Source organism: Takifugu flavidus, chromosome 16 (assembly GCF_003711565.1).
Source record: "Takifugu flavidus isolate HTHZ2018 chromosome 16, ASM371156v2, whole genome shotgun sequence".
NCBI classification, from domain to species: Eukaryota; Metazoa; Chordata; class Actinopteri; order Tetraodontiformes; family Tetraodontidae; genus Takifugu; species Takifugu flavidus.
The window spans coordinates 10,702,195-10,712,761 of NC_079535.1; the positions used below are offsets into that span (position 1 = coordinate 10,702,195).

Genomic DNA, 10,567 nt, shown 5'->3' on the forward strand with positions numbered 1-10,567 from the left:
CCGCGGCTCCTCAGTGCCGGGTTTCGGGCCTATGTTGCATTCAAGGGCAACAATAAAGTGGGAGCAATTCCTACTACAGAGAATATCATTGACAAGCTAAGCACTATAATAGCTTACTTTATAAATATATTCTGTGTAAATGCTTAGATGATTGACATATTATGAAGTTGATATTATCTCTTAAGTTTAATAGTTTTGCAACTTTTCAAATTCAGGGCGATTCTGATATTTACTTTGGTATAAGCAGCACCATCAATGCAGCACACGATTTCACCGCCCTTATTTGAAAAGGGAGGCGTGCAGAATCTGTGCGGCTTAAGTTTAGTAGATCCTTTAACTCTGTTTAACAGTCGCAACACATATCATATTGTGCGCATATGTCAGGTTCTCTGTGAACATGGTAGTCTGTTTGGGGGGGGGGGGGGGGGGGGGTAGTTTAAAATGTCTATGGGTATTTGCGTCTTATACGGGGTGCATTGTTATAAAGGGATCACTGTGAATATAACTGCCGCTAATCTGACTTGAACTGGCCGACATAAAGATATTTGCACTGGAAGAAAATGGTTTCCACGTTTTTTGTTTTCTTTTAAAATAGAGATAGTGATTTAAATTTGCCATTTAAAAAAGAAAAGCGACCCACTGCTGCCCTCTGGTGGCGAATGTGTTCTACGCGCAACTCTTTGCAACAATTGTGATTGTAATGCCGTCCAGCACCATTTATAATCCCAACAACTGATTTCAAATTACCGAAACCTGATAATCAAATTTGTAGGATATCTTGTTGAAGAAGAAAAAGAGCTACTCTAGGAATTTTATTCAGTTTTGACTGCCTGATGTTGTGGATATAAAGAACACAATACTGTTTACTTTATCTATGATGGAAACAGGATTATGGAGAGTTTAAACACATAAATTTATGTCAATCTGAAATAATACATCAGGAAAATCTTTACCTCCCCCTCCGGAGAACCACTTATTCAAGTCATGTTTGTGCAGCCTATATTAAAATAAATATATTTTAAATAATATTTTTGTTCCTTGGATCAATTTATATTCAATAAAATGCTGACTAAACTCAATGATCCCAACTGGACAGAAAGAAATACATCTATGAAGTGGACCACTGACATATTGCCCATGATTTCAAAAGAGATCATTAAGATGGATTTTGCTTCCTGAATTTCTGTCAGGGAGCTCTGCAGCCCAGGAGTGAATGTCCTTCAAACTCTTGTAATCGCCACACAACAGATATATTATGTAGGTCTGCAGGGAAAGTGGGAAAAGTGTACTCCACAGTGGAGTGAAGTGGTTTAAGACGAGCCAGAAGGGAGGAGCTGCTTGAACAGTTGAGGAGCAGGACTTAAGCCTGCGACAGGGAGGCAAAACTGGAAGGATGGGATGTAAAGATTCAAAGTAAATGTCAGAACCATGCATCAGAACCACGTGTGAAAGCCAAGGCATGCAAAGAAAAAGTAAACAAGCTAGATCTCTTAAAACATTTATTTCAGCTTCATAACAGAGGAAGTCCAACTTTGCTATTGTATACTATCCCAGTAGGTATAGTCAAACCAGGGTAATGTAAAAACAGAGGCAGGCTTATGAGTCAGTGGCACAGGAAGCTGTTCACTTCATACGTAGGGCAAACGCCTGCTTACTGCCAGTGACTGATTTACTCTACTAATGGATTTACTGTCAGACAGGAAATATCACACAAGTCATATACCGTACCATATAAGTTAGTAAAAGTCTCAATCTACGTGGACTTATCGAATTTATACGCAGATTCTTCAGAATCGTAGCTACATAGGAAGCAACACACAGTCATTACTGGATGCTAACATGCCTCCTGACACAGGAAAGAAGAGGTTTAGGTTGACATAAAGAGGGCTGTGTGACGCAAAGACACAGGAGCTTCTGTGTTCTGATCCTGTGGTTTCAAATGTTGACTATTCTAAGCTCTGTAAAAGGCCTTTCAGGCACACCAAGACACACACACACAAACACAACCACACTTACACACATATAGAAGGAATATATTATATCACATATAGAATCAACAGAGTGTAGTTGGCATTTTGGCTGAACTGAATGTGGTCTTTGCTGGGCGTTTTACCCAGAATTCTGGGGGCTTGTGGCAACAATAGGTCTGACGTTGAGGTACTCCAGAACAAAAACCTGCACGATCTTGTTCAGGTTCTGAATGGTGGCTCGGTCCAAGTTCTGCTCGTTGTCGTCAAAAGTGTGCCAAACGGACGGGAAGGGGGAGGGGATGAGGTGGAGGACGTGGACACCTAGTGGAGACAGGCAAAGACGGGCCATCAGCACATATGTCCTAACGCCATCCTGCCACTGCTGTAAAATAGCGTACCCTTGTTTAGGAACGGGACGTGGTCGTCTTGAACCTGGACCATGGGCCGATCGGGCCAGAAATATTCCACAATGTTGGGGTGATCCAGAAGCTGGTTCATGGAGTGTAAACGCTTTTCTGAGGAAAGTGCAGCGACAGGTTTGGTTAAAGTAGACTAGAAATTCACGGCCTAACACGGCAACCATTCCCTTACTCACCAATGTCCTGCAGCCTCAGGAGCCAGCGCGCCGTGTTGGTGAAGTAGCTGCCGAAGCGCGGGCCGGCAGCACCGATCAGATCCAGCAGCACAAAGAGATCCTCGGAGAGACAGAACGCAGAGAGAGGTCATGCTAAGGTCATGCTAAGGTCGGCTAGTGTTGACAACAGAAAGCAGAGCTTGGGTACTATGCCATGCAGCAGGTTGGTGTCTGTGGATCCGGCAGGGTGTGGCGTGGCCTCCATCTTTCGAGCCAGGTGGCGAGAGCCGTATAGGGAATCCGAGGCGGTCCACCGAAAGAGGGCTTCCTCCCCGTCGAAGAAGATGAGCTGCAGGGTGAGGTCAGCACTGGACGCCTGCAAAGTCAAATAAGTCGAGTCAGTTTTTCTGCCTGTTGTGGTGAAACGACTGATGACAGATTTCATGGTGGTTTCTTATCAGCGAATGTGTTTCTTATTCTCCTTGGGCAGCCTGTGACAGGCCGCTGACTCTGAGATAAACATGCCTCCCAGCTGATCTCTGCCTTAACGCACACCCCGTTGGTGTTTATACCATAGGCAGGGGTCAAAGGTCAACTGTGACACAGGCTCAGGGCAGCGGAGCAACCTTTGAATAGTTTTAGCTTACTTTGGATCACCCTTGTTTACGCCGCAGACGCGTGCTTTTGGCGTGTTTAATGGAATCTCTGACTTATAGATGCGATTAATGAGTAGGATAGGAGGGGGGGGCTGCACCTTCTGGGCTTTCAGCTCCTCATCCAGGGCTTGTGCCAGCTCCAGCATCATGGCACAGGGCACGGCCGAATCAGTGGCGCCGTGGAACTCCCTCTGCCACTGGGGCGAGTAGTACTTGGAGTCATGGTGGCAGGCGAGGACCAGGCGGCGCTTGGCCGACGGGTTCAGAGTTGCGACGATGTTATTGAAGGGCAGACGGCCGTAGGGCGTTCCCGACATAAATTTATCCTCCGTTACTTCCCAACCGGCTCCGAGAGAACTCAGGGTGGTTTTGATGTGCTGTGAAGAGACGATTGAATACCAGTGAGGGAGAGGACTTTGGAAAGTCTGGAAAAAGCCACAGAAAGGACCTAAACTCACCTCCTGTACAGCCAGGCTGCCTGGAGAGCCTGGATACCTGATGACCAGCAACGGCTTCAGGTGCCTGGACCACATCTGACCCAGGTCAGTGTGAGACAGAGCAGTACGGCTCTCCTCCTCTGTCAGAGTGAGGGCTTGGTGATGGAGCTGAGGCGGGACGCAGGAAACAATAAAAACCAGCAGGGAAACAGGTGCGTTTTCTTTTTTAACAGCACTATTTTGCTTAGTTATTTCATAAGAGTGGTATTCCCTTATTGAGCAACAAGAATGACAGTTACCGGCAATCCCAGGTCATTCACAAATAGTTTAAATATCAGATTAACCAAAAACAAGATAAGAGACAAGCAACACGACTGAATAAAGAGGTGGGGGATGTTAAATCACCCTGACTCCCCGCTACACTACGGTCAGGAGTTTAGAAAACATATTGATCCACAGATTTCCACAGCGCTCGTTCATTTGGTCTCAAAGGTCACCTGGAGACAGCCAGGGTGGTTGTAGCGGCAAAATGAAGCCCCAGCGGAGGCTCTGTAGGCTAATATTGAAGTGAGACACATGTACGGTCCAACGTTCTCCAACAAAGCCTGTTGAATGAAAACTGGGTCCAAATATGTTATAGCTTCACACACCAAGCGTGTAATTACTGTGTTATATAAAAGAGCGGAGATGTATAATTATATGGGACTGAAAATAGTAGCCCAAAAAGCTGAGGTGCAGAGCCAGAGAGGGTGGACAGGGGATCCAGTATGTTGTCTATAAATACCACGATCTGTAGTCGGAGGGCTCGCCTGTGATGGCTGTGCTGCCATAGCAACCAGGAGAAGAGGCATGGGGAGCAACATAAATAAGATACATAAATGGCCAAGCACGCACAGGTGCATCCCCGGAGGAACCGCTTCATAAAGAGATATTACAATAATCCTTTGCCAATGATGAGATATAAGACAGCTTTTCTTTTTTGAAGTCTTCAGATCTTATTAGAATAACCAAACAGTTTTAAGCTGGTTATTGAAACAAATATAAAACTCAATACTTCCACAAGCAGTCTACTGTTTCTACAGCTGAAGGCATTTTGGTTGCCCGCATAACCAGAATTTCCATTTCAGTGTGTGAAGATGGCAAAATGGTCACAAATGCGCCAGCTTCTTGCTCCAGACTCACCTTTTCTTCTGTCCAAGGCAGTCCTGCGGCGCGCTGGATGGAAGCCAGACAGACGGCAGCAGAATAAATGAAATACATGACTGACGGACGGGGGCTCCCTTCAGCCATCGCTGTTGACGCTCTTCTCAGCATTCCTTACCGATCATGTGAAGGGCTGAAGGGAGGACTCGGGGTTCTCGAACCGCGTACAGGCGTCACGGTGAGTGCGCGTGTGCGTGCGTGTAGAATCAGCAACAGCAGTAGAGGCAATGTGGAAACCTGCGCTTAAAGGAATTCTAAATTGTACTTTGAATATGTTGGATATGCTTGTATTAGTTTTGTAATTATTTGGGAGTAATTATGTCGCTAAGTAGAATTTAAAAGAAGAAAGAGAGAAAGAACTCGCGGTCCGTACGTGACGTATCACGCTGTACGTCACGACGTCAACCCGGAAGTGGGCGCACGCAGTGGTCAGCCTCACATGTCAACATGTTGCTATTTGGAGCTGAATTATAGAGTTACCAAATATCCAATTTAGCTTGTGTCATATAAATTACCTATTTTTTTCCTTGTGTTACAACAGTCATGTCTCGGGAGGTTCTCCTCTTGAAGGCGCAACTCAAGGAGAGAGATGAAGAGATCGCTGCTCTGAAGCACAAACTGGCACAACTGGAAAAGGTAGAAACCACGTAGCGGATTTAACGTCATTTTAAATGCTGATGGTCTTACCTTGATTGACAGTAGCTTTCTAGCTAGTCAATGAGCTTCATCTGTCACTGAAGATGGCAGGTTTTGGGACGGAACGCGTTTTAGCATTAAATTACAGTAGTTTCTGCAATAAAAGAGGCACGCAGTTGTTTTTGTTTTTTCCAGTCATTTTGCAGAATATTCTCCTTTCAGAACCATAACTCGGTGCAGGAGCTGTATGACAGAGTTACGCCGTTAACCCCTCTGACAGCCAAAACAGCACTCAGCAATGAAGACATCATGAGATACAGCAGGCAGCTCCTGGTGCCTCAGCTGGCTGTACAGGGTCAGTGCACACACATACATGCAGAATCCCACCCATGCAAGTTCCTACATCACTGATCATGACTGAATGGTGATGGCCCACAGGTCAGCTGAACTTATCCAAAACCTCAGTGCTGGTCGTGGGCTGTGGAGGACTGGGCTGCCCGTTGGCACTGTACCTTGCAGCAGCAGGCATCGGTAGGTTGGATACTTTTCACGAGAAAGTATCGGTGTTTTAGATGCGAGCTGTTTTTAGGAGAAGTTAATTAAAATAAACACTATCAATTGCTTGGTTTTACATCACCATTGTCTCATTTTTCCAATTTGAGAAGAGAAGAAGAACTGCGAACAGATCCACTGGACATGGAAAGCATGGGTTCTGAATTTGTTGTTCGGGCATTCAATGTTTGTTGAAAAAGCTTATTTCTAACGTTGCAGGCCGACTTGGCTTGTTGGACTATGATGAAGTGGAGCTCAATAATCTGCATAGACAGGTGCTCCATGGGGAGGAGAACCAGGGACAGGCCAAGGCGCTGTCTGCCGCCCAAGCTCTTAAAAGGTACCAACTGGCTCTTTTACATTTATCCATATCCATATATACATGCGTATATACCAGCATATGTATCAGATGATTTAATTAATCCAGGTCTTCAAGAGAGCAGCTCATATTTTGTTAGTAGTATGCATACATTTGGATGATCACTGTTGTATTATGTTCCATATTACTTGAACATGTGAATTGTAATGCATTATTGTGCTGAATTTATTTATAGACTAGTTGTCGGCGATACCAAATGTAAAGTTTTTAGTTTATTGGAGGAAGTGGATGCTATAAAAGGGACGGTGGTGCTTTCCAATCTTTGCACGTTATGTTTCCTTGTGCATTTCACTATAGCTTCAGAACCTGTGTGAACATATTATTTTAAAGATGTTTCTGTTTGGAACCTGGAGCTTCGGAGCGATTTTTCTAATTTTAAAGTGCATATTACAGGTTTTTACACATTACAAACTGTAATCTTGCCTAAAAATGACCATTTGAAAAGTGCATTGAGGATTGAAAATGGTTCCCAAGACACAAGGGCACAAATTTAATGAAAATTGACAGTTTTGGTGCTTCCTCTTCCAACAGCGTGTCATATTACATTTTATGCTGACGCTGCCAGAGATTAGTGCCGAGAGTAGTTTATTATCGAGAGTGTGTGTTTCATTACTTAGGTAATGTATTTAAACTCCAGCTTCCCAGGACATCGATTTTAACATAGAAAAGGAATCACCAGTGCCTGAGTCTCTTGTCCAGCTCGACCCACGTCTTTCTGCAGTTCTTTGTGCTCTTTAATACGCACTGCCTGTTCACGACCACAACGGGGCGCTATTTCTCTGCCGGTTTCCTGCGCTGCCGTCCATGCAGCCGCACATGCACAGCTGTCCTGTCCTTTTTCTCCTGCTAGCCCCATGTCAGATTAAAAAACTCATATGTTGCGTGGTTTGTTCTTGTTTTAATTAAATCAGAAACATGGCACTTGTTGAAACACCTGTGGAAAGGTACTGAGAACGCTACCAGACTTTAAAATAGTTGGTTAATTCTGTATATGACTTTATGTTTGCAGGTTGAACTCGACTGTTGAGTGCATTCCATATCACCTGCAGCTCTCACCGCAGAATGCTCTACAGCTTATTCAACAGTATCCTGCCACACCCCCCCCCCCCCTTTTTTGTGGCGTGAAACTACTAATATATATAATTCTCTATACTGCTTGACACCAGTGTTGGAATATTTATTCGGCAAGTGTGTATCTCTGTTTGTGAGGACTCCTTGATTTTGCTTCCCTCATATACGATATCGTTGCTGACTGCTCCGACAACGTCCCCACCCGCTATCTGGTGAACGACGCCTGCGTGCTCAGCGGTAAGCCTCTGGTGTCAGCAAGTGCCCTAAGATTGGAGGGACAGGTAATGATAAAAATCTGCATCATCTGCTCTGGGTTCCAAATATTTCTTTACCTTACCCTGTGTGTTTGCAGCTAACCGTATATAACTACCATGGAGGCCCCTGCTACAGATGTCTGTATCCAGTACCCCCACCCCCAGAGACAGTGACCAACTGTTCTGATGGCGGGGTCTTAGGAGTGGGTGAGTCTAGTCCTCCGAACTGTCCAGAAGCCTTTACCTTTGTGAAAACGTGCTGCAACTTTCCACTTTTCTTAAAGTACCAGGGATAATGGGCTGTGTTCAAGCTTTGGAAGTGCTCAAGATCGCTTCAGGACAAGGAAGTATCCTTGGTAGATGCACCACCTTTGTCCATCTGTTAGTTTTGACCAGGCCTGACCGTATTCCTAATTAGCTCGTTATTTAACAACACTTATTCAACTTGCAGACCGTGCTAACACTCAGACTTTCATTAAATATCTGTTTTCAGTTGTGAAACACCATAAGGTCAACTACATTCAGGCCTGTGTAGCTGTTCATATTCAAATGAGGGAGGTGCCACCTGATTCGCTGAATCACTCTTTTCACGAAACAGCCTGGCCCTTGACTTGGTGTGTCAGCTTCCTGCAGCCAAAAGCTGCTGATGTTCGACGCACAAGACGCCAAATTCAGGTCCATTAAGTTGCGACCCAAAAAGGCTGACTGTGCAGTTTGTGGAGAGGAGCCAAGTGTTACCCAGCTGGTGGACTACGAGACCTTCTGTGGGTCTGCTGCCTCTGATAAGGTTGGTCGTGAAACATAAATCTGATGAGGCACCTCATTTCATGGGGTCAGGTATGCCTGTTATCACAGGAATGTTGTTTTCTTAGGCGATAAAGTGCCTCGCTTACATCAGCTGAACTTTCCCATTTAATAAGCACAATTATTCTCATTTGAAAATTCTCTCATTGCCTGATTTCCTGTGTGTTTCAGTGTCGTAGACTCAACCTCCTTTCCAGAGATCAGAGGATCACAGTACAGGTAGAACACATATACCAAGGAACTGCTGGCTAGTGCGTGACTTCCTTAGTTAGTGCTATTTGTTTTATGATTACTTACAATTTTCAAGGTTTTCATTTGCTTTCATACACTGATTACATCTTAGAGTGGCCCCAGCCCACAAATGGGAAATGACTTAAAATGTGCCAGTACTTTTTCGACGGGAGAGAATAATATGTTCTATTTAGTGCCGAGAGTAGCGGCAGTGAATTGCGTCTGTTCGTGTTTCTGCAGAATAGCCAATTTCAAACTCGCCGAGTCATTAACTCCAAAAAAAAAAAAAAAAAAGATTGATTGGGCTGTAGTCAAGATTCAAAGAGCTCCAGCTAGGAGCAGTTTTGCTTCCATTGATTTGAGGGAAAACAGTGCGAAACCAAAATGAAATGGATTTGCACTATTTATCTCTGCGTCTTATATTAAATATTTGTGTCAAGTAATAAAATCACTTCTCTGTCTATGTATGAAATGGTTCATTATTGTTTTTTTTAATGACAGGAATATAAATCCATACTGGACAAAGCGGAGCCCCATCTTTTGTTGGATGTGCGCCCTCTTGTGGAAGTGGACATATGCCGTTTACCTTTCTCTCTCAGTATCCTTGACAGAATTTCTTATTTCTTTTTACGAGTTTCCAGTCCTCTCAATAAATTTGCAGTCATTTTCCTGATACTGTTGCCAGATATTCCCCTTTCGTGTTTAGAGGAAAGAAAGCTCGAAGATGTTCAGTTACTGAAAAGGCGAATCGACCAATTGAGACAGGGGAGGTCGGGTGACTTCCAGCCTCCAGGTAACTCCAAAACCCCATTATGAACAGGCACTTATACATATGCACAGCACTATGTGTCGGCTTGTTTTGGACTGCTGGGGTTGCTAGGTGACCCCTTTTCCAAAACAATTGCAGTCAACCCGTACAGCTGGTCTGCTTTAGTGAAATGAATATGCAAGAGGTTATTTTAGCGGTAATCTGGATATTCACCTTGTTTAGCTGTCTTGACCGGCGGGCTAAATTTAGCCAGGTGACACCTCAACTATTTGTTCCAAAGGTTTCTTCCTGCGCTACATGTTCATTCGTTTGTTAAATGAGACGTTTGAGTATACTGAAGTCTGCAAATGTTTGTCTTCTTTGTCCAGTGTATGTGATCTGTAAGCTAGGCAACGACTCCCAGAAGGCGGTGCAGGTTATGGAGAAGATGAGTGGATCAGAAGTGGACGCTGTCACTGTAAAAGACATTTGCGGGGGCCTAATGGCCTGGGCAAAGACAATAGACTCCACCTTTCCTCAGTATTAATCCATTGTAAATACTTTTCCCTCAGTAAATGCGTGTTTTATATGTTATCACATTCCTCATCTTCTTCCTCAATAAAACATGCAAAATGGTATCTGAAACTTGTTTTTCAATCTGTATCAGATTATCAAAAAAACATGAGCTGGCAGTGATAACTCCTGCAAAACCATCTGTTCCTAGTTTTGCGTGTTTTTAGAATTCTGCTTGACTAATCCAGAGATTGCTTTATATAAATCTAATTAATGAACACGCTTTTTCATGTTTATTTACACATCCCCGACACGCATCGTCCTAGAAACCTCTCAAACTCAGTGTACACCTACCAGGAAAGACGCAAAGCACGTTTATTCCTTGTTTTATTAATGAGAATAAAAGATAGCATGTATCTGCGACATCTAGGAATCCATTAATCGTACGACAAAACTAGTACGTCCAAATTTGTGCGGGTCGTAATGGGTCTAAAAGTGTCGTGTAAGTTTTTTCCTTGAAATAACGGAAAAAGAATGCG

The 10,567-nt window shown here is 44.0% G+C and overlaps 2 protein-coding genes across 2 annotated transcripts; one reads left to right on the forward strand and one right to left on the reverse strand.

Moving 5' to 3' along the window:
- Nucleotides 1-1,482: 1,482 nt before the first annotated feature.
- On the reverse strand, nt 1,483-5,032 carry qpct (glutaminyl-peptide cyclotransferase). The gene is made up of 7 exons (XM_057059302.1): nt 4,820-5,032; nt 3,659-3,805; nt 3,299-3,577; nt 2,753-2,920; nt 2,566-2,665; nt 2,369-2,485; nt 1,483-2,291 (listed from the first exon to the last, which is right to left on the reverse strand). Exons 1-7 carry the CDS (start codon nt 4,949-4,951, stop codon nt 2,110-2,112), a joined length of 1,125 nt encoding a protein of 374 aa, XP_056915282.1. The 5' UTR covers nt 4,952-5,032; the 3' UTR covers nt 1,483-2,109.
- Nucleotides 5,033-5,231: 199 nt separating this feature from the next.
- Nucleotides 5,232-10,153, forward strand: mocs3 (molybdenum cofactor synthesis 3). The gene is made up of 14 exons (XM_057059301.1): nt 5,232-5,268; nt 5,382-5,476; nt 5,699-5,831; nt 5,915-6,007; nt 6,248-6,368; nt 7,417-7,491; nt 7,642-7,759; nt 7,831-7,939; nt 8,017-8,079; nt 8,356-8,519; nt 8,708-8,755; nt 9,269-9,365; nt 9,453-9,560; nt 9,905-10,153. Exons 2-14 carry the CDS (start codon nt 5,384-5,386, stop codon nt 10,060-10,062), a joined length of 1,380 nt encoding a protein of 459 aa, XP_056915281.1. The 5' UTR covers nt 5,232-5,268; nt 5,382-5,383; the 3' UTR covers nt 10,063-10,153.
- The last annotated feature ends 414 nt before the right edge of the window (nt 10,154-10,567 follow it).

Bases quoted from the DNA above. Each gene is read 5' to 3' on its own strand.
- mocs3 (XM_057059301.1), top strand. From the start codon at position 5,384: ATGTCTCGGGAGGTTCTCCTCTTGAAGGCGCAACTCAAGGAGAGAGAT. The intron at 7,940-8,016 runs GTGAGTCTAGTC...CTTTTCTTAAAG, and splicing joins TGGCGGGGTCTTAGGAGTGG to TACCAGGGATAATGGGCTGT. The intron at 8,520-8,707 runs GTTGGTCGTGAA...TGTGTGTTTCAG, and splicing joins GGTCTGCTGCCTCTGATAAG to TGTCGTAGACTCAACCTCCT.
- qpct (XM_057059302.1), bottom strand. From the start codon at position 4,951: ATGCTGAGAAGAGCGTCAACAGCGATGGCTGAAGGGAGCCCCCGTCCG. The intron at 2,486-2,565 runs GTGAGTAAGGGA...CACTTTCCTCAG, and splicing joins CCTGAGGCTGCAGGACATTG to AAAAGCGTTTACACTCCATG. The intron at 2,292-2,368 runs GTACGCTATTTT...TGTCTCCACTAG, and splicing joins CGTCCCGTTCCTAAACAAGG to GTGTCCACGTCCTCCACCTC.